General features: G+C 41.7%; 1 protein-coding gene across 1 annotated transcript in view; it reads left to right on the top strand.

Annotated features, from left to right (window-relative positions):
* The window catches only part of tenm4 (teneurin transmembrane protein 4), a 154,341-nt gene extending 138,100 nt beyond the window's left edge, over positions 1–16,241 (top strand). Inside the window, 5 exon segments of the mRNA XM_022189084.2 lie at positions 258–493; positions 4,089–4,385; positions 5,467–7,081; positions 9,578–9,720; positions 13,281–16,241. Coding sequence (XP_022044776.2) covers positions 258–493; positions 4,089–4,385; positions 5,467–7,081; positions 9,578–9,720; positions 13,281–14,039 — 3,050 coding nt within the window. The 3' untranslated portion in view covers positions 14,040–16,241.
* The last annotated feature ends 7,427 nt before the right edge of the window (positions 16,242–23,668 follow it).

Below are 23,668 nucleotides of genomic sequence, written 5' to 3'. Positions count from 1 at the left end.
ACAGCTGTAAAACTTTACTTTACTGGCGCTGTGAAACCTCTCACTATTGATCTTTGTTGTCACAGACCTAACATTATCGCGGTGGTTCAGTTAAATACTGCAGTTAGAGGCTTTCTTTTTGCTGAGCAGCCATTTTAGGTCATTATGTTTGTGTCTCACTCACATGAATATTAGATTTGGTCTGCTTACATCAGCTGGAGGAGAAGCTCTCATTGTTTCTAATCTTAACCATGGCCGTTGTCCCTCTATATTCTCAGATCAAGTTCGGAACAGCTACTTCATTGGTTTGGATGGCTCACTGCGGCTAGTTTTAGCCAATGGTATGGAGGTATCGCTGTACACGGAGCCCCACCTGCTGGCCGGTACAGTCAACCCCACAGTCAGCAAGAGGAACGTGACCCTGGCTATCGACAACGGACTCAACCTGGTGGAGTGGAGGCAGAGGAAGGAGCAGGCTCGTGGCCAGGTCACTGTGTATGGACGCCGATTAAGGGTAAGCATGCTGCCTTGAGAGTTAGTCATGGTTATACACATGGGGTTTCATTCTTACGCTTGCAGTAATGCCACACTTTTGCATTAAAGCAGCTAAACCCACAACTATGTACAACAATAGACTTGATGTACCAGAAAAAAAGATAGTGACTCTCCAAATGAAATGATATTTGGAGTTTTTGATTAAAAGAAAAGTGTAGCGACGGCTCTGATGATGCAGGTTTTATCCTCAGCATGACCGCTTTGTTCTCAATGATTTCATTGTAGGAACTGTCAGTCTGTGCGCCAGCTCTCAGCTGTTTTCTGTGCAAAAACTTGCTTACTTTGGCTGCACACTGTAGTATCACAATGACACTTTGGAAGATTTAAATAATTCATGAACTCTTTGGACTTTTTGGAGATCAAAAAATGTTCCTCATATCTCTAAATCAGTGTTTTGCTCAATGGCAGGCTTTTAAAATTCATGTGTGTGTTACTCCGATTTGAGTTTCTGGATCATATGTGATCTTCTCTCCAATACCTGTAGCAACACGTCCAACACAATGCACAATCCAGTTTTTTGTTGGCTATATTTGGGTCTAAATAGAACATAAGTAGATGACTGCAAATAAGTTTGACTTGATAATATAGACATTTAGTTCTTGTATTAGATGATTTTTGGTTAAAATCTAAATTTAGATTGGGACTGGGTAAATGTCCTCAAGAAAAGACAACACAGTTGCACATAGAATATCAACAGGTCCCTTTATTAACCTGGTAAACAGTCAGTGTTTGACCATAAAGCAAAGAGGATGACAGACTGGACAGAACTATTAACACACAGAGCACCAGTAACAAATGTGCCCTGATTGATTGGCCCGTATTGTTTTTTTTTCTTTCTTTCTTTCTCTCTCTCTCTGCTTCGTAAAGCAAACAGCAGTTTTAGTTAAGATGTCTTCCACATTCTCTGGGAGGCAACACGGCTAATGGGGAGGTGCCACTTTGTCTGTCATTGGCTGTTCATTTAATGGCCTTGTCACCCCTTTGGAAGTGAAAGCTTCTAATGTATGTTACAGACAATGGCCCCAGGGGTGAGATAGGAAATGGGAGCAGTCTAATGGCAACAACAGAGGGGATGAACAGAGCTGGAATCATTGGGCGACCTTGAGTGACATGTCAAGCGATATTACGTGGGTGGCTGAGTGAGTGTGTGTGGCAGTGCGTGGCTGGGGGCTGCAGAGGAGTGTGTGTGTGTGGTGGTGGTGGTGGTGGGGGGGTCTTGAATACAGAACAGAGGGATGCATGAGAACAAGAACAACAGAGACAACTGTGTGACTCTGGCTTCACAGATCTTTGTTGTGATGGAGAAAAGAAGCAGCATTTGGACTGCTGCTGTCTGTGTTCCAGTTTGTTTTTCTGACGGTACTTATTAGACGGTGGAGCTACACGTGCGTGCGTTTGTTGTGTTGTGCTTTTCCTGTCCTAAGGCTGAACAGGTCACCCATGGTCCTCGGTTCACCCCTTCCACAGTGCCACGTGCGTCTCGGTCTCCCTCCTCTCCCAGCCACCCACAGTGTGCATGATTTATGTTCTTGGAGCGCAGTAGCTCTGCTTTTTTCCATGGAAACACACCGTCTAGTTGGAGTAGATTGTTGATGTACAGTAATGAGTTGTGGCTACCACTCCACCGCATCAAGGATCTCCAAACACTTCAATGTGGATTTAAAAGCAGAGACGGAGCTGATATCTGTGTATTAGCATTTTAGAGCCATCATCGTGGCTTGTGATATCGGCCTGTTTGTTCAAAACAAATATGAGTTAAAAACAAATAAAAAAAAGATTGAATTCTCTTTGATTGCAATGCAAGACTAACTGGTGTTACTGAAGAAAACAGTCGCTGAATTGAATTAATCATGAGCACTAATAAAAGGCATTTTTGCTTGTGAAATGACAGATTGGGGTTGTCATTTGACATGAAAATCTTTGATATTGATTGAGGGATCAGATGTAGCTGTGATGTTTTATGTCAAGAACAGTTTCAAATGGTACACTGTAACTCTAGTGTACTCAAACAGTCTGTCCTCCGATTCTACACGCCTAATTTCTTTGAGAAATTCCTTTTAGAGGTGATGTCCAATTTGAAATAATTCCCCTTGAGTGGGTTTCCATTCTCTTGGGATGGGCTCTACGGCTGCTATGAAAGACTTTGAAACACTGAACACAGTGTTTCATAAAACGCCAGAACAGGAGGGGTCTCAGTCTGCAATATCCAGTAACCTCTCTTTAGGAAATGAATAAAAGGTGAAGTAATTTCAGTGAAGTCTGACACTTGTTATGACAGTATTAGAAAGTGAAAGAGAGGACAACTAACAGGGCCCCTCCTGTTCTTATTTCAACATCCCTTCAAGGATCCCCGTCCCCCCCTCAGTGTTGGGGCTCAAATTGCTTGTGCCGCTCCAAATGTCCATGGATTTGTGCTTCTCATGATTCCGTTGGTTTTTAGTTAAAGTAATCCTCTCAATTAGGTATCAGTGACGTTAATTACCTCTGGTGTAATTGTCCCTTCACAGATGAGAGACCTAAGCATGCTTTTCTCAATGTGAGATTGAAAAAGTGGGGTTTCTCAGCAATCCCAGTGTGACCTGCTCTGTGGCATGTGTCTGGAAAGTAGCCAGAAGCAGCTTTCTGAGCCACTTTAAGATGTTTTAAGCCTTGCCAACCATTTTGCTAAGCTGAATGAAAGCACACCTGAAGAGAAACCCAGAAGATTAATAAGAAAAAATATGATAAATAATACATAATCAGAGGGGTAGTTTTAATTACAGCTAAAGACCTCTATAGCCCCATCTTCCAAAACCTACCAGATGGTGTTAAAGTAGTGGTTTGAATTGAGATTTCTTGTGATCTGCAATCTAAGCTCTTGTGTTCACTTCATTTTATTTCTTTTTTCTCTGTAGCTTCTGCTTATAAAGGGCTGCTGACTTTGAAACATAATGGCAGGACTGTAGGTTTGAACTTTTTGGCTGCGGTACAAGAACTTCCTCCTAAAGCCGACTCTCTTCAGATCTGCGTCTTTCTGCTTTGACCACAGTGATGCCAAAGGTCACTGTTTTAGCTTTCAAACGAGGTGCATGCCACTCAACAGTATTTTCAGTCACATAGGAGAAGAGCTGATTTTTATTCCTCTTTTTCAATTTACGGAAACGGCGAAATGAAATGAGAGTCATCTGTGCCTGGTAATTCTTTTCAGTAAGCAGTAGAAATGAATTTAATGATCAATGTGACTCTAATGTTTCTTGCATGAATAGGCATGCTCCCACTAAGACTCTGCTGAATTTTTACACAAACAAAGAAATGTGGTAATTCTTACAATTTCATCACTTCAGTGGCTCCTGCAGTCCTGAGATAGAGCTCCACTGTTGTAATTAAAAGCTATGAAAAGAAGAATATGAAATAATCGCTTTGTGATTAAAGGTCTCCTCATAAGGTTCCACCTCAGAAGAGCAGTACGCCAAATCCTCCCAATCATTTCAAACTTCTAGACGTGTCTATTCCCTCTCGGTGGAGCTGCTGTGGTCAAATTAACAGTTTCTAACTCGCTGTTTCTTCTCCTGTAGGTTCATAACAGGAACTTGCTGTCACTGGACTTCGATCGAATCACCAGGACGGAAAAAGTCTACGATGACCACAGGAAGTTCACATTACGTATCCACTATGATCATGCTGGTCGGCCAACTCTATGGGCACCGAGCAGCCGTCTGAACGGAGTCAATGTCACCTACTCATCTGGAGGCCACGTGGCCGGCATCCAAAGAGGCACCATGTCTGTACGAATGGAGTACGACCAGAACGGCAGAATCACCTCCCAGATATTTGCCGACGGGAAATCTTGGAGCTACACTTATCTGGAGAAGGTGCAAACTGTTGGTGTTGTACTTGTGATTAAATGGTTTAGAGATAAAAACGTAACAGAAGACAGGAAAGACATATTACACCGACAAATTGTGGAGCTGTGTTTGGATGAGAAATTTGACGGGAGATTTTAGACTCCAGTTAAAAGTTAACTTGCAATACTCCAGCCGTGTTTGTGCTGCATTATCAGGCTCTGGCATAGATATCAGCCAAAATGTAATTAAAAGTGTCTGGTGCGCCGCAGACGTTATACTTTGTTACCACAGTCTGACAGCAAAGTTCAACCTGAAATAGCTCTGATGAAAAGAACAGAGTGAAATGTCACTTTCTGCTCGCTAACTCAAGGAAAGATTATTCGGGAGAAGGTGAAAAGCTGTTATTCTCCAGCTTAGACGTGTAATATGAAAACAGCAGGCAGTCAACTTGTTAATATTGGCTATAGTCTGTATTTCAGCCACCTCTAAGCGCTCAGATGCAGCCTGTTGTGACACTCTTATAGCAGATTTAAAGGCTTCATTTATTGGTCCAAGACGGGCATTAATGGAAATTTCCGATTTGAAAGTCAGTCCCTTTATACTGTTTGGATCAAAATAAGAACTGAGAAACAGCTTGTTTGATGTCATCATCATTTTTTTTTTTGTGATTGTGAAATCATCTCTGAACGTTAGGTTTGGTGTGAGTCATACTTGCATGCATATGTTATTACTATTGACATTTTACACATTTTATAGTGCAGTCCTAGTCTTATACAATACTGACAACACACATTTTAACATAAGGAATAGATTCATAAATTGCTTTGAGATGTTGAATTATGTGTGATCTGTTTTTTCTGATTTTATGTAATTTAGATAAAACTATGTAATTTTTATATTTTAAGTGTTTATGCAATAATAGTAGTGTTAGATGCTGTAATTGCTGTTTTCAATTTTTTCTCTTAATTCTCATTTTGTGAAACAAATATTTATATAACAGTAAATACATCAGACATTTTATCTACAAAGTGCAGCTTTTGAATGTGATCAGTCATACACGGTATTGAAATGACGCAAAAAAACATTCTTTTTCCTCTTCTCTTTGCAGTCGATGGTCCTGCTGCTCTACAGCCAGAGGCAGTATATCTTTGAATTTGACAAAAATGATCGACTCTCCTCTGTGACCATGCCCAACGTAGCTCGGCAGACCCTCGAGACCTCCCGCTCCATTGGCTACTACAGAAACACCTACCGGCCCCCTGAAGGCAACGCCTCAGTGCTCCAGGACTACAGTGAGGACGGCCAGTTGCTGCAGACCACCTACCTGGGCACGGGCCGCAGGGTCATCTACAAATACGGAAAGCTGGCCAAGCTGTTGGAGATTCTTTACGACACCACGCGCATCGGTTTCTCCTATGACGAGGTGGCCGGCATGCTGAAGACCGTCAACCTGCAGAGCGAGGGCTTTACTTGCACCATCCGCTACCGTCAGATCGGCCCACTGATAGACCGGCAGATTTTCAGATTCAGCGAAGAAGGGATGGTCAACGCCAGATTTGACTATGTCTATGACAACAGTTTCCGTGTCACCAGCATGCAGGCTGTCATCAATGAAACACCGCTGCCAATTGACTTGTATCGCTACGATGACGTGTCTGGCAAAACAGAGCAGTTTGGCAAATTTGGAGTAATCTACTATGACATAAATCAAATTATAACCACAGCGGTGATGACCCACACCAAGCACTTTGATGCTTATGGCCGAGTAAAGGAGGTCCAATATGAGATCTTTCGCTCACTCATGTACTGGATGATGGTGCAGTATGACAATATGGGCCGGGTGGTGGCGAAGGAGCTAAAAGTGGGACCATATGCCAACACCACACGCTATACGTATGAGTACGACGCTGATGGTCAACTCCAGGTGGTCTCCATCAATGACAAGCCTCTGTGGAGGTACAGCTATGACCTAAATGGCAATCTACACCTCCTCAGCCCTGGAAACAGCGCTCGTCTCACACCACTACGCTACGACATCAGAGATCGCATCACTCGCTTGGGAGACGCCCAGTATAGGATGGATGAGGATGGTTTCCTTAAGCAGCGAGGGAATGACTACTTTGAGTATAACTCAGCTGGCCTGCTAATTAAAGTGTACAACAAAGTGAGCAGCTGGAGCATCAAGTACCGCTATGATGGCCTGGGCAGGAGGGTGTCCAGCAGAAACAGCATGGGCCACCACCTGCAGTTCTTCTACGCTGACTTATCCAGCCCTACTCGGGTCACCCATATGTATAATCACTCCAGCTCTGAGATCACTTCACTCTATTATGACCTGCAGGGACACCTCTTTGCCATGGAGTTAAGCAGCGGGGATGAGTTTTATGTAGCCTGTGATAACATAGGCACCCCTCTCGCTGTGTTCAGTGGTTCAGGCCTCATGATTAAGCAGGTCCTCCATACAGCATTCGGAGAGGTTTACCTCGACACCAACCCCAGCTTCCAGCTCATAATCGGCTACCAAGGAGGCCTGTATGAGCCTCTCAGTAGACTGGTCCACATGGGGAGACGCGATTATGACGTCCTAGCTGGCCGCTGGACAACACCCAACCATGACATCTGGAAACGTCTCAACAGCAACCACATTGTGCCATTCAACTTGTACATGTTCAAGAATAACAATCCTCTAAGCAACAATGAGGAGACAAAGTGCTACATGACGGGTAAGTTCTCTCAACAGACCCATGTCTTACAGAGATTATTTTTTTTAAAAGTAGACAAAACAAAAATCCACCTAACCCTGTTCTACAAGAGGCAGCAGCTTGGCTTCAGTGTGGCTTCGATGAATTCCAGTGAAACCCAGAGTCATGGCAAAAAATAATACAAAGTATGAAAATATTTATAGACTCTTCTAAAACCACAGCTGCCATCCCCTTAAAAGCAGCAAGCTGTAAACTTGTCAAAGGCGCATTTCAAGCCTTCAGGCTGTGGGTATTTTACAGAAGCATATTGCTTTCACAAAAACAGCACAAAGAAATTTAAAGACCTTATCTTGTAATTATGGCTTTCTATGTTATAATTATGACAAAAGGTCTTGTAACTATGAGAAAAGATCACATGATTAGGAGATAATTATGAGATTGTAATTTTAAAAAACAACAAAACACAGAAATGCTAACATAGTTATTGTGACTTTTAGAGGACAGAGAGGACGTCTACTTTAAACGCTTTGATTTTCACCTTGGTTTGAAACAAAGGAACATAATTTGTTTGCCAGCTCTTTTAGAAAACGTTCCGTAAAACCTTGAGTCACAATAAATCTAACAGTATGTGAATGCAAAACTCAAAATCAAGGTTTTGTGAGATATATTCCTCAAACACCTCTAACTGTAAATTAAAGTTGGCAGGAAGCAGCCTGAATATTTAAAATGGTTTAAAATTAATAAAATATATAAATGGCAGTTGACAGATGTGAAGTGAGTCCCACTAAAGCAATTAATATTGCATAAACTTCTTTATGTCATGAAAAGAAGGCCCCAAATCTTAACCTTCATTCCAGCGTGAAAGTGCTTTAAGCAAAGAAACGCTTGTTTTCAGTTTTTTGCGGTCGTATTTCGTGCGTTTTTGTTCCAAAGAACAAGCCACGACTGGAAGAACAGACCCTGCCAAAATTATATTGAGTAGCAATGTGCTTGGGAGGTTTTTAAGAGCTTCCTCAATTGGACGCTGAGGTTGGGTTTCTGTGTATGCGTGTGTGCGTGCATGTATATGTGCTTGTGCCTGTTCCCAATGGCTATCGTTTTGTAAGTGCTCAAAGGGAACAATGCTATACGGCAAAGCCCTCTCTGTTGTTGAACACTCAGGTCCCTTCCCAGAAATATTCTGTGTTCTTTGTGGTAGGGAGGAGGTAAATGGCAGTGAAAGCACCCCAGTGGAGAAGGAGAGCACAATGGATCCATAGAAACCATAGCCAGGCCTGGTTGTATCAACCTCCTCTAGCTGGAAGGAAAACAACATTGTTAAGGATACTCAGTGAATACTCTGCGGTTCAAGCAACCGACTTCAGCCAGATCTTATTCATAACTGGGTGATTTAATTTTCCGCTGTCTTTCTGTGTATTTACTCAGTAACGCTATGTTGACTGTGGAGTAATGTATTTTCTACCTTTTGTCTTTTGTTCATTTACCTGGAGACCATACTAAGAGCGGGGAAAAAAAAGTATCTTTTTGTTCAGGTGGAATGGTAGCCTTCTGCTTCTTTCAGTTTAACAAAGCCATTTAGCTGCCTGCCAAACAGAAAGGCGTTCAGCTTCACAGTCCACCATTAGGGGCTGACTGGCATTTGAATGCTAAACACACTGTTAGATAGATATACTGTAGTGGGTCTGCCTCAATTGTGATTGATGGCGCTGACATTTACATTCTTTTCACTAAATTACCGGGGTCCTTTCATTGTCCTCAAACAAATTCTTATTTAAAAAAGCTTTGTCAGGTGCCACAATGCGGCAGTGCCAGTCTGTGACAAACTTGCCCCCCAAGTGTCACAGCAATGATTCTGCTGTCCATAACAAACACATTGATAGGCATGAGAAACAAATGGCTCATATATAACAGGCTTTTGCTTCCAGTCATGGCTGTAGCCTTCACTATGATATTCAGAATTAATGGCAACCTATCACAGGGGATGGCAGCAGCACCTACGTATGGCTGCTATTAGACGAAAACACATTATCATGATTGCATGGATTTGAATCTCAGACGCGTCACTTTCCTCTCTTTCGGCATCTCATTAGAAGAAAAATTATCGCAAAAGAACCCGCTGAGTCTTCAAAAATATCTTGCGTTGAAGTCTCGGGCGCCTTGAAATGACATGAAATTACAGTATATAATTATCAGCACAGCAGACACTCTCAGATATCAGTTGGCATTTCTGGGACCCAGCTGTGTGTCATTAGTGTGGCACCTGCAGGAGTGGACATGAATCATCCCCACCATCTCGAGTGTTTAGCATAGCCTGTCCACTTTCACAAACAAATCAAGTGCTCAGACTGAGTGAAGAGTGTTTCAAGGAGACAGCCACTTGACCGCAAAATGTCAACTCTTCAGATTTCACAAATTAATTCTCCATGTCCTTTATGGTTCTTCTGAAGCCAGAAATTGTTTTGTTTAACCATGGTGTGTGTACATCACTGCTTCACCGTTTTATCTACTCCCCTGCAGATGTCAACAGCTGGTTGGTGACCTTTGGTTTCCAACTCTACAACGTTATCCCCGGCTATCGGAAACCAAACACAGAGACCATGGAGCCATCCTACGAGTTAGTCCGCACCCAGATCAAGACGCAGGAGTGGGATAGCACCAAGGTAGTCGCTCTCACCTACGCAACCTTTCATCTTGCCGCAGATCACCTTCCCTTCCGCCCCTCTCCTTTCCAGCATCATTAGCAAATAGGCATGCTCTTTGTAGCCAGACTCCCAGAGGAGCTGCCAGCTATCAGGCCAAAACATGGCCCAGTGAGCCAGGTCCCTGCCCCAGTCCTCATCTTGGGGAATGGGGTCAGGCTAAACAGCTCTTGTAATTGTCCTGCCATTAGGGAAATTCACTCTCCATTCCCTCCACCACTGGCCATTGATTTCATCTCAGTTTTACGCTGTTAGCCAAGGCCTGAGAAGTAGTAGACATGCTCTGATTCTCGCTTTTATCAGCCCTTTTAAGTTGCCTCCAACTCAACTGAATTATTGAAGAGGCCACTGTTGTCTTCTTGGGTTTGGTTACAGCTAGACTAGTGCATGCCACCCATCAAGAGGGCAGTTTCATGTTGCATGACACTGTGGCTGCTACCTTAACACAGTGGGTATTTGTCATCCTTTTGAAAGCTTAAAAAGCTTCTGGGGATGATATGATACAAGACATTTTAAATCTCTGACCTCTGATCTGACTCACCAGCTGTAATAAACATGCACACCAAGTGAGCATATTAAGCAGAGTAAGTAGTGGTGCAGTACTGTATGTAAAACTGTTGGAGCTTCATCTGTTCATAAAATATGGAAAATTTTAGTTATTTTTCATTTAGGAATTTCGTGGCCGATTTTCATGTTATTACATTGTATATAAAAGTATAGATTTTTCTTGTCACTATAACCCACATTGGGTTTTCTAAGTCAAATGTTTGTTGGCAAAAAAAAGCATGCCAATAAGTGAGATGCACCTGCTCCACCGAGTGCTTTATATGCATTTAAAGTCATGAAAGTAATTTCAGTGTCACTCGAGGCATTTCAGGACACTATGGTCAATTACACAGGAAATGGAATGCTTATGAATCCACGATGTAATGTTGCAGGTCACATGTGTGCAGTGTAAAACTGTAATAGCAGAAATCCCAGTTATGTCATCATCCAGCATGGAGCGCTTTGGGAGGGTTACTGCATATAAGCCCCTGGGACTGACTCATGAATCCTTCTTGTACACGACACTCCACCAAGAAATCTCTGAACTCGGCAATGGTACCAATTTACAAAGGAGCTGCAATATAGAAAATATCTAATTAATCCAAAGACATCTCAGCTATTTACATTTTAGATATTGGACAGTACATCGGATGGAATAGAGTTGAAGATGAGCTTTTTCAGGCAGTTGCATTTAATTGATATGGAAATTACTGTGTGTGATGGCTAGATTCTGGTTTTGAAAACAGTTTTTTTTATCCATAATTTTAGGGTGGTAACCCGACCACTGCAAGTCATCTAGTGACTTCCATTCATTACATCCCCTTCTTGGAAGCACTCTTAATAGAAGCATTTCATTATGCTAAAATAAAATCAGTCATTCATGAGGCTATATTCAATTTGTCTGTTTGCTTCACTCAGAAGCACTAAACAGAATAGGTCCATTTGAGTAATAATATTATTGAAAGGAAATGTTTCATCTACAAACAGAGCCTTCAATTCTATATTCAATAATACCTATGATGGACTTTAATATCTCCGAAAAATCCTGTATTTGAGGCTTTAAATAGCAAGGTTAGCCTAGATTTGCAGATGTTTTTATTGTTTGTGAGGGAGCTTTGCCTTCAGAGCCCCTCTGAAGTATGTACTGTAAATGGTATATAAGGGAAGAGTGAGATAATTAGTCTTTACCCTGTGTGTGATTTGAGGCATGATGTTCCTATTTTGAATTTGCGTTTCAAAAATAGTGCTCTGAAATGGTTAATGCCATGTTATTTCTCGCTGCAGACCTCCCCAATTAGGCATAGGGTTCTTTGAAGCGTAAAAATAACTTTTAAGCTACACATCATATAACCTGTACAACTGGCGTTTTATTGTATTCCATTCAGGAGAGTCGTGTGCCTGCCTTTCTGTCTCTGTCCATTTAAGCCCCTATTTCACCAGGCTGCTGAATCCACACACAGATTGAAAAATTCCGTGAGGGGACAGACAGATGAGGTTTGTGCTGCGCGAGGCTTGATCTCTCTTTCTGGGTTGTGCTGGAGGCTTGATTGCACCCCATGCGATGTGAATGATGCCTCTCTGGGAGTGTCCCGGGAGGCTGTTTCAGTAAAGTGGAGGACATTGCCCCCCTGCCCCCCACCACCACCACCCTGGGACGGCTGACCGGGTCACACGCTGGCACGGTAAACAAACATGGAGTGGCATGGTGTGAAGTGCCCCCCCAGGGCCTCGGCTCCCGAGGGGCCCGACTACACAGCTGCCCCTTCCTCCTCATATGTGCCTTCTTCGTGCGAGGTCTGATGCAGTGTCACATCAAAGAGCAGCCAAATATGCTGGTCACTGCAGCCGGCTCGATGCTCCTCAGCCCCACCCAGTCTCCCAGCCTGTAGCCTCCCTCTTACCGAGGCACGGAGAGACAGAATTAGAAACTGTCAGGAAGACTTTAGATGTGACTTGTTGACAAAACTCCTCAGGACGCTCGCAGCTTCTTATCTTGGGCGATTGCAAGAAGGCTCAGTGTTTGAGAGCCTTTTTGTTGCTGCACAGATGCGTTCAGGCAACTGTCTCCGTGCGTGTTGGCCATCCTCCATTTCATATCATTCTCGTCATTTTAAAATCTTTCTTCCTTCCTGAGGAGCATCTCTTGTCGAGTAATATTAGGACAAAGTATTCATTTTGACTAAAGGGAATGTGGTATCTATACAAAGCTTTGATCTCTTAAGGAATGGGATATATACACTGGCTACCAACAGATTCTTGTTTCATATTTGGCACAGCATGGCTGTCAGGAGACTGCAGTTTCACCCTTTTTCAAAATATCATGCCTGTCACAAATGATCAGAGAGATTTGCATTTGCTGACAAACACCTCTGCCCCTACCTTGACTATGTGCGATACATTCACAGCTTCAAAGCACCATGGATTTGTTGTTGTTTGTCATTGATAACAGAAGCAATTTCATCATTATTTTTACACATAAGAAAAATGTTTAATCAAATAATGTGACATCAATGGGACATTTATATTTTCAGCACCACCGTTCAATTTATTGTGTACCTCAAAGGCATCTCTCATATACATATATACATATATATATATATATATGATGAAACATCCTCATTCAATCATACATGTTAATATAAAAAGAATAGCTCATGCGTGGTAGTCATAGCATTGAGTCTGAAATGTTTGAAGTGTTAATGAAGCCGTATGAATCTCAGCTTTTTAAAGGAACCATCTGAAAGCTGACAGTGCTGCTTAGTTCCCATGCAGAGTAGGATAAGGATAAAGGTTACAAGCCAAGGCAGGAGGTAATCAGAAGTGAATTTTGTGTAAATATCGAGAAGAATGCCTTTGAACAAACAATATTGTTGAAATCTGTCTCTTGCTCAGACAGCAAACAGAAAATGTATTTTACTGTGTATGTCTCTGCTGCGGGGGCTGTGTGACTAAACAGCATTGTCTTTGTTTTGCAGTCTTTGCTGGGTGTTCAGTGTGAAGTTCAGAGGCAGCTGAAGGCCTTTGTGAAGCTAGAGCGTTTTGGGCAAATCTACAGAGCCAAAAGTGCCGGATGTCCTCAGACAGAGGACAAGAAGATCTTTGCTTCTGGTGGCTCCATCTTCGGAAAGGGGGTGAAATTTGCCATCCGAGACGGTCGCATCAGCACTGACATCATTAGCTTGGCCAACGAGGACGGGCGTCGCATGGCTGCAGTTCTAAACGACGCGTTCTATCTTGAAAACCTGCATTTCACCATCACGGGAATGGATACCCACTACTTTGTCAAACTGGGCTCGGTGGAGGGAGATCTGGCGTTGATCGGCATGACGGTAGGCCGGCGCACTCTGGAGAATGGCGTCAATGTGACAGTGTCTCAGGTCAACACTGTATTCAATGGCAGGACTAGGCGCATTACTGACATCCAGCTGCAATATGGCGCGCTGAGTCTGAATACGCGTTACGGCAGCAGCGTGGACGAGGAGAAAGCCCGAGTGTTGGAGCTGGCCCGGCAGAGAGCTGTTGCCCAGGCTTGGGCCCGGGAGCGCCAGAGACTAAGGGACGGGGAGGAGGGCTCGCGAACCTGGACTGAGGGAGAAAAGCAGCAGCTCCTAGGCTCAGGGAAGGTGCAAGGCTACGATGGCTACTACGTGGTTTCAGTTGACCAATACCCTGAGCTGGCAGACAGTGTCAACAACATTCATTTCATGAGACAGAGTGAAATGGGCCGAAGGTGACATGAACACGAGGCTCCCGAGTGACACTCACATGTAGGACATGGGACTTCTTGCCAAAGACAGTTGTGTACATGACCACTTTTTTTTTTCTTTGACTGTGCTCAACTTGGTTTTTAATATGCTGTAAAAAAAAAACAGAAAAAAAAAGAAAGACAGACAGAAAACAAAATGGTTGCAATCAGTTGCACTGTATTAATGGAAGAGTGCCCTTCTCCTTTTGAAGATTCTTTAACAGTCTTTGCCCTCCAAGTGCGGCTGCTAGAGGATGAAATTTTGCGATGTCTTTGACTCATTTTTGTGACTCCATTTCCTCATCCCTGTTGGTGATTCTGTTCAAAGGAATCCAAGAGGAGTATTGGTAATGCATTATGTTCACTGGCTCACTCTGCTGCCAGACTTGCAGATTGTTATTCACAAGCTTGCTCCATTCTGCCTTTTCTGCGCCTCAGCCAAGGAGATTCCTTCTCTTTTAATCACTTCTTTTTATACTTGAAACCCTCATAGCCCCAGTCATCCATAAATAATGAGAGAGATTTCAGTTGGCGGTAGAGCCCTTCATCAAAACCCCAGCTGAACTTGTCAAAGCACCTTCATTTGTGTGATGTCTTGTAATTTTTAAGAGGAGGCTTGATACTCATTTGTGGTCTTAGCTTGGAAGGCTTCAGTGCACCCTGACTGTGCATGTTAGCCTTTTTTATGAACTACAAAATTAGCAAAACTGCTTAATTAAGCTTAAATTGTGTGGTAAAGCCAACAAAGGGATATGAGGTCACTTTTTGTTTGGTGTGTATTTTATTTAAAACAGAAGAAATTGTTCTCTGCTCCTTTTCATTTGACTGTGGTCAAACAACTCGATTATGAAAATAGTGAAGAGCCAACCCTGTAAGAAAATACTGTGGAATTATTGTCTGTATTAAACAACAAAAGGTATTTTACAGGAATGGTTTTGAATTATATTTTAGTTTTGTTTTATAAATAGCTATATGAATTAACAGTATAACAAATGTGAATTTAAAAAAATGTGAACTATTGTCCCTTTTATTGTTAATTGTTGTACTTGAACAATACTTAAGGGTGTTTGAACACATGGAATAAACTCTGAAAGGTGGTTTAGTTAAATCAATTACTGTGTTTTTCATTAGACCGACTGCATTCTACTGATCTCAGTTGCATATGAAAGGCACTGTTTGTTTAGTGAGCTTAAGTCAGTATTCCTCACCACAGTGTCCAATCAAATGAAGCTCGGGATGAAAATAATTTTAAAACGTGACACTACAAAGAGGGTCAAAGAAACCAGTCTCATCAGCGATATACGCAACATCAACATATCGTCTGCCGAGACAGATAGGCTTTGCATTGTGTTGTGGGTAAGATGAAAGATACAAATTGCCTTTGCCCTAAGGGCTGCCCGCAGGTCAGCATCGAAAGTGCTTTCATTCTCCAGAATAGTGCTCCACTTGGTCCCATGGCTGGCTGAAATGCATTAGGCCTGCAGGTGTACTAGCTCCCGTTTACAGACTAAAGGTCGTCCATACACGCCAACCTTGGAAATAACCCACGTGGACTCTTTCTAGCTCCCATATATCCGTGTCCCCCTCAGTGGATACTGCAAAGGACAATTTACTTCTGCTCATTCGAAAATGTCATGATGTGAGAACTCAAGAGGAGTCGAGACTATTTTGGAAATTGTGACGTTGATTTGACGTCTGGTACTTTTTGAACTATGCCAAGCCACTGCGCACTCCTGACTTTATCATTTTGTCCATCAAACATATGAACTCGTTTGTGTGTGTAGGGGTGTTGAGAGCATGGTTGAGTGTCTCAATCTGTACAAAAGATAAAGCAAACAGTACATGGGTTTTTTTTTTTTTTCTTTTCTGATGTTGGTTGATTCAGTGACATTTTGTTTCCAAAAAAAATATGTATGTTCTACATAATATGAATGAAGGATATTTGCATTGTGGAATATTGCACTGAGAACTGTTGCATCATAAGACTGTATCTTTTTCTAAAGTTTTGGACTCATTTTGAGTTTTGGTTTGTTCTTAACACTGTGTTTTTAGCGCTTCTCTTTGACTGTGTAAATATGGAGACATCAAAGTAAGCTGTAAATAAAATGCAAATGTAGATACCTCTTAGAGCTACATCGGTGACCCTGTGTAGTCTTAAGGTAGAAAAAATAAAGGGAATATTTTGTGTTTATTTTTTGTGTTTGTTTTTTATAATGTTTAACAAAGAAAAATATTTTCCATCGCTGTAAATTGAGACATATGTCAGATTCATTTTATGTGTTTTGTATTACTTTTACCGCCACGCTTGTCTCTGAACTTGATATCTATATTATGCTGCTTGCACATGTTTTACTGTTCATCTGCATTTTTGGTCCATTATATATTTATTCATTCTCACCCTACAACATATTTTAAAGGAATTTAATGAGGATAATTTGATGCAGTATGATAATGTAATATTGCGCCATGTGCCATTATTTAGTTAAACATGCTGTACCACCTGTTTAGACTTTGAACCCATTAAATCCTCACATGGAGCGAACATGTGGCTGAATCACCAGTACATAAAGTAGAGACTCCTAATAAAAACTTCTCTACAGTATGAATGTATTTAACTGTCATAAGACAAGCAGGCCTCGAGGGATGCTGCGCAGAACTTGACTATTAATTAACCTGTCAAAGTTGAGGAACAATCCTTTGATGTTACAAAAGCCACCAGGAGACTGTTTTTTAAACTTGATAACTTTGTTGAAACAAGTGGAGCTCAGGGGCTAATCCTGTTAGCAGGCAGGGTGGCTCGGGAGTTAGCTGACAGTATGTGGCGGCGGCAAGGGAGCCAGGAACATTTACACTCACTGCAGGCAGAGCCGAGCTCGGTGCCCAGAAGAAAGCGCGATGGCCTGTTTTACCTAAGAAGACAGCTCTCTCTCATTTGTTCCTCTCTACTTTGCATTAATGTGAGCCAAGGAAACTGCTGATCTCCCCGCGTGAAGGACAAGCATCATAGGAGACGATCACACTCCTAATGTTTGCTTCAGCTAGTTTGACTACACAAAAGTAAATTTCAGATCTGTTGCTCTCATTTTCCTTGAGACAGCCTGAGCCTCAAACCCTACATGCCTCTGTTAAAAAAAAGAGGATTTCTTTACAGTGAACAGAGAGTCCTGCTACAAGCATGAATTGTAGCAGGACTGCAGAGAGGGAAAATGTCCTTTAGCCTGAAGGGCTGTAGTCTTTTGGTGGAATCATAATAATGGTAAGTTCACCTCAACCCCTCTAGCAGAGAGAACTGATGTAACTGATACTGAATCAAGTCTAATGAAGCATTTATTTGAACATACTGTGGGAACAATGGTGCATTGGCAGCCGTGAACGTAAATGTTTGCAATCTAATGTATTAAATCCAAGGAACATGTTTATTTTTAAAGGTTAAAATAAATAAAAAGCAGAATGCCACACTGCAGTGACAATAGCACAATGTATTACTTTCCCCTTCTGATCGCTTGCACCTGCGCTGTGTGACATCACAAGTAGAAGGTGGCATGGAGGTGTAATGGCAAGCAAACTTCTTCAATTCTCACAACTTTGCTATTTTCACTGTTTTGGCTGTAGGGTGTGAATTTTTCTAATTTTACTGATTAAAGCGACAAATTGTGATGGCTACAAAAGACATGTCCTCTTTGGATCCTGTTGCAAGTCATATAACATTTTGAAAATGGTAATGCAAAAGGTTGCATTAATCAGACAAAATGAAATCATCTTCAACTCCTCTTTTCATCCTGTTGCTCTTGTGCTTCTTTCTCTGTTCCTCTGCTTTTTCAGACAGCTGGGTTGGTTTCAGAGATTGACAGCTCCACCATATCTGTCGGATGCAGCCAAACTCTGAATTTGAACCCGCCTTCACTTAACCGCTATTACATTCAGATTTGGCTAAGCCCTTCCAGCTGTTTATGTGAGAAAAAGGAATAAAACGCCGCTTTTAGCCTGATTTCACCAAGCCCAACTGGCAATGGAAGACAAAAATTTTCTCTAAAGCGCATGCATGAACTATTTCTCATTATCTGTGCTGAGGCTGATGTGGAGAGATATCTTCACGTTGCTTTCACACTTCATCTGTTTCCTCTCGCTGATAATTTTACCAATCTGAGCCCAAGTGTTGGATAAACACTGGCAAAGGTATTTGCTGTTAAAATCAGCAAAAGGTTGATTCCTGCTGAGGCCCAACCATCCATTTGCTCAGTGAATGCTGTACGTAGTCCGAAAATAACCACGAAAATGAAACACCTGCTGTCTTGCTTTCCTCTGTACTGCAATTACATGACAACCAGGTGCGTCTATTTTTTGCTGAAGAGCAGCGATGTAGTTGACGAAATGCGGCACCTTGCCATGACTGGCTACCCTTGTTCAGGTTTTCCCAACATCCATAAAATGACTGGTTCGTGTGATGGTCCACATCTGCTGTGTAGCCTCATAACACCATATGCCTGAATGGATAGGACTGCCTCGGATTTGGTCTTTAATCATTCAGGTCCACATTCCCCTCTCTACCAGTTATGCAAATGGTGGACCAATCATAAAAGCTAATGGGGCAGGGAATGGTAAACCAACTGGCCATAGAAGAGTGAGGCTGAATTTTCCTCAAGGTTTGGGTCTCATTTGGATGCCCACCGTGATGACAAAACACAGCAGCAACAGAAGCACTCAGTGAAGTCTAAGCCCTGGAAATGAAACCGAGGTGATGGTTTTCGAGGTGTCATATTTCTGCAGGTCATACAGAGGCCAGTGTTTCCTCTCATACAAGCTGACCTGCCGAGGGAAAATGGAAAATGTGCAATACTAGCACCTTAAACAGTACAATGCTGCATGCTCGTAATATGAGAGGCATTATTTTCCAAAATATGAGCCTTAAGAGCCCTGTGAGAGAGCCTGTACTGCCCCTTTGAGGGGCAACATAGCCTGACAGTTTTGACCTTTGTGCTAGTATGAGTGACTCATTACATAGCTTTCAGTCATTTTCGCTGAGATACACATCGCCAAGATAATCAATAATGTTTGAAGTGGCGCGCTATCAAAGCTGCCCTCACAAATTCACCGTGTGGGGTTTCTTACTGGAAGCTCTGCAAGTTCAGACTGTAACCACTAGATGCGTTCACCTCTTGACATGAATTAAAAATAAACATTCAGTCTTGTGGAGAAATTGATTTGCATGTCTTTGAAAACCCTTTTAGTGTGAAAACCTTTTCTGAAATATTAATCGAAATTACTCAGTTGTGCGCTTTTCTGTGTGGTTACCTCGTTTTGTGCAACAATTCCATTATGTTTATCATTCTGATCTTCTTGGATCATGTTGGAATTAACAATGCTAGCAGCACGACATGAAAATCTTTTTCTTTCAGGTCCAGAAACGTACTGTTTGTGTGTGTGGTTGATGTGTACTGGACTCCAGCAGGGTCTTGGTGGACTTGGTGGACCCACTGGAGGCAGAAGTCACAGCTGCAGCTGCCGTCTCCCATCACATTATCCCTGACAGGTGTGAACAAAGAACCCAGAGAAATGTCACTGCAGCATTTTTAAGTCACTCGGACACCTCTTGCATTCACGAGTGAAACTGCCTTTGCACATTATGCAAATCGTATTGACAGCATACCTAATGCTTTTATTAGGCTAATTACGGCTGAGGTCAAATCTGTCCGTAGCACAGGATCAGTACACGTTCAAACCCGGTGTCTGGAGGCATTTGGGTTTACTGAAAGGTTAGAAAACGCTTAATGTTTTAAGACAGCTTATCATGTTGCACTTTATGTCCGTGAAAAAATAGGTGTTATTGATTCCTGTGAATGACGTGAGCACCAGTCGGGATTGGTCAGGGGTCATCAGGTCTTCATGATTTAGCATGACAGCAGTGATGAAAAGTAAAAATCTGGAGGGGGGAAAAGGGCTATAAAAAGGTTTCATGAGATTTTGGATGTATCTACTTTATATTGTGCAACATTTTAAAGCATTTACAGGATCCCATCTCTTCATCATGTAAAAGTGTGATGCAACTGTAGACAGCAGAAAAGAGTACCATAAAGAGAACCTATAGCTACATCCTGAGTGGAGATATTCTCTTGTCAGGGCTGAAACAAGGGATTATGTATATTTAATGGGCTCGAGCTGAACATTTACCTGCACAGTGAGATAAAAAATATATAAAGCAGCAGGAAAGGTAGTGCATTCTTTAAATTAGTCAGCTTTTCTTCAGGTCAAAAGGATAAGTTGGCACAAGGGTAGTCAAGCCCTGCCTTTGTCTAAAGCCTTTGTTATTGCTTAGTATTGACTTTGTCTGAATGAGCTTCATGAGTTGCTTAGCTCATGTGATTTCAGTCCATTTGGCTACGATCGATCTGATTAGTCATAAATCTTTTGTGAAGGAATAACTGAGGATGCTTCATGCCAGCTTGAGTAGCTGAAATCAGTTTGTGCTAGCTTTAGTCACTGTTATAGCTGCTAAAGTTATAACATAGGGCATAGCGTCGGTTAGACACAGTATATATGGCATCAGACTGCTGCTTACCATCTGCTTAATGCCATTTCTGTGAACTATATGGCCTTAATCACACCCGTGTAATGACATTTCATACCAAGCTAAAAATTACTTCATCAGACATGAAGGTGAGACATTCTTTTACACTTTCACCCAGACAACAGACTAAATGATTCTTCTCTTATAAAAACCACACACAGTCGACAGAGGCTGTTTCCTTTAGTCCTCTTTTGACTCTGCTTCTGTGTGTATTTTCAGTTTGAAATACAAAGCCTGAAGTCAGTCTGACAGAATTATTTTGGTTACAGAACCTTTGGGCCCATTACGAATACTATTATGTAGATCAGCCTTGGGGAATTTATTTCCACGTTGTGCATTTAGATTGTGACACGCTTGGCCTCTCACTTCATTTACCCATACAAATAAGTCTGCCAGTACAAATGCTTTAAAGTTGTGGAGATTTTTTTTAAAAACATATTTCAGCAAGAGACTTCTTTTCTTTCACGTTTATTTATTTTTTTCTTCCAGTGAAATTTTCCTTAAATGCAGAACTGATGAAAAGTTGACCCCCTTCAGCACCACACACAGGCAGACACACACAACTTCAATGCTAGGAAAGCATGGAAACGCAATGACTTTTGCTGTCAAGGGAAGAAAAAAAATGTTGTCAACCATAAGTTTTCCTAGTCACTTACTATCCTATAAGATGTGAAAACGTGGACCACTGTGTGACACACTGACCAACATTTTAATATGAAAAAAGAAGACAAAGAAAAACACACAAAACCCTTTCATTGGATGACTTGTCTTTCTATGATCATTCCTTATGTGGTGTGTCTATTCACTCTTATTCTACATGTGCAAATTTATTGTTATTTGGCCAGAAACCTCAGATTAAAGACTGGAGCAGCTTTACTGTTCCTCAGCTATCACTGCTATCTACACTTGAAAAATACTGTATTTCTTTTCCTAAGATACTTTGGTATAGTACTAGAGATTTTTGTCTCGAGTTAAGCCATTGCAAAGAAAATCAATGGCAGTGTTCAGTTTTGATAAGTAATATCCTGGTAGCTTTTACTGAGGCATAAAGAACCAAATTCAGATAAAACCAAAATACTTAGGACAGTTTAAGAGGAGGGGAGGAGGGATATATTGTAAAAAAAAAAAAAAAAAAAAAGACAAACAGGAATTTACATTTCACGTATAATTTGCTCTAGAGAGAGAGAAAAAACGGTGTTTGCCGAACACTCATGACTCCAGCTCTTTTCATCATAACACAATATTTTAGGAGCAGTGCAGCTACAGCGAAAACTCCCAGGTTAGCTTGCGTGTATTTTATTTTATCAAATAAAAAATGATGATTTCAGTGCTTCTGTTATTCTACAACAAAGGTGCTTGAATGGGAATTGACTTTATGAATAAATCAGATGCACAAATCAGATGCAGCTGGAAGACAGTGTTGTGCTGGAGCAGAGACAGTTTTAATTTCGCCTCTTCTCTGTGTGTGTTTGTTTTTTTTTTTAGTTTGATCCATTGTCATTCACAAAATTTTAAATTATTCCTCCTCTGTAACATAGACAAGAAAAGACTGTCTTAATTTTGATGAATAGTTCAGGAAAGTCCCAATTCTTCTATAATTAAAAGCATATGAGCAAAGACCATTTTTTCTGTGAATACAATGAAAAATAAAAAATACTTTGTTTGAATATCCGCAATTTCAGTTTGATGTATTGAGTGTGACTCAAAACCTTTCCTTTAAACCCAAGACCAGTCAATGTTTGGCTAATTAGAGGGTAGTTGCTGTGTCTGGATAAACTAAAGTAATTAGCCATAGATTTTATGATTGAACGTATGCTGAGAGAGCAGTTGCTAACATATACTGAGATGGATTAGTGCCTTTGTAAGGAATCAAAGGACGACTAATGTGACCTAATAAAATATATAATTTCAGATCTTTAGTAGGGCACGGCATGGACAGACGCATGCGAGCAGAAATGGTAGAACACGGTAAAACATATCTGACTTTTCAAACTGCCCTTGGCAAAGACACTGAGCAGCCCCAAGGGGTATCGCACCATTTACTGCAGCACTCTGACCTTTGTGATTAAACGTACACGTCTCAGAAAATCTTGCCTACAGAGGAGTCAAGCTGGACGAGCTGAAGCTTCCCAGTTTAAACTGCACTGCGTGTCGAGGCTAATAAGTTAGTTTTAGTATATAATGCAATCGTGTTTGGCTCCCAGGAATGAAACCAGCCATCATTCCCTTATTGTCTGATCTTTTGTGCTTTGGCAGGGGAGGTAAATGAAATATATTGGCGGAGGAAGGATGCATTTATTATAGGAATGTGGAGAAATGTTGCCACACAAAACAAAAAGAACAGCTCTCACTGCTCATTCGTTGTTCGCTGTCAGTGAATTTTTGATCACTTTGCCGCTGTTCTTGAAATAGGATGTTGTGTTTGCCCTGAAGAATAAAGTGCCCGTGGAGAGCCGATTTTAGCCAAAATGCTTACAAGTTATCTGTATATTTCAAACACTTGTATGGTATAGATTGTTAAATTGCTGCACAGTGGTAGACAATGTTTGATGTAGCAGTAAAAGAGAGATCACTGGGTTACCTCCATGTAGGATTCCTCCTCTCTGAGAAATAAATGCACACAGAAAATGTCTTTGTAGTAGTTTTACAATATACTTTACTGGGACAGATGTACAGAGAAACAAGCCAACACAAAAACATTTATAGAAGAAGTAGTAATTATGTACAACGTGGTTCCAAAAGGGGGCTGCTCAGTGGAGTAGTGGTTAGCACTTTCGCCTTGCAGCAAGAAGATCCCCGGTTTGAATCCCGGGGTGGGCCTGGGATCTTTCTGCATGGAGTTTGCATGTTCTCCCTGAGCATGCGTGGGTTTTCTCCGGGTACTCCCGCTTCCTCCCACAGTCCAAAAACATGCTGAGGTTAATTGAGTACTCTAAATTGCCCGTAGGTGTGAGTGTGATTGTTCGTCTGTGTATGTAGCCCTGTGACAGACTGGCAACCTGTCCTGGGTGTCCCCTGTCTTCGCCCAAGTCAGCTGAGATAGGCTCCAGCCC

The sequence above is a fragment of the Acanthochromis polyacanthus genome, chromosome 13 (genome assembly GCF_021347895.1).
Source record: "Acanthochromis polyacanthus isolate Apoly-LR-REF ecotype Palm Island chromosome 13, KAUST_Apoly_ChrSc, whole genome shotgun sequence".
Lineage (NCBI taxonomy): Eukaryota > Metazoa > Chordata > Actinopteri > Pomacentridae > Acanthochromis > Acanthochromis polyacanthus.
Note: the sequence above shows the minus strand (reverse complement) of the source record. Positions and strands in the feature narration are given on the sequence as shown.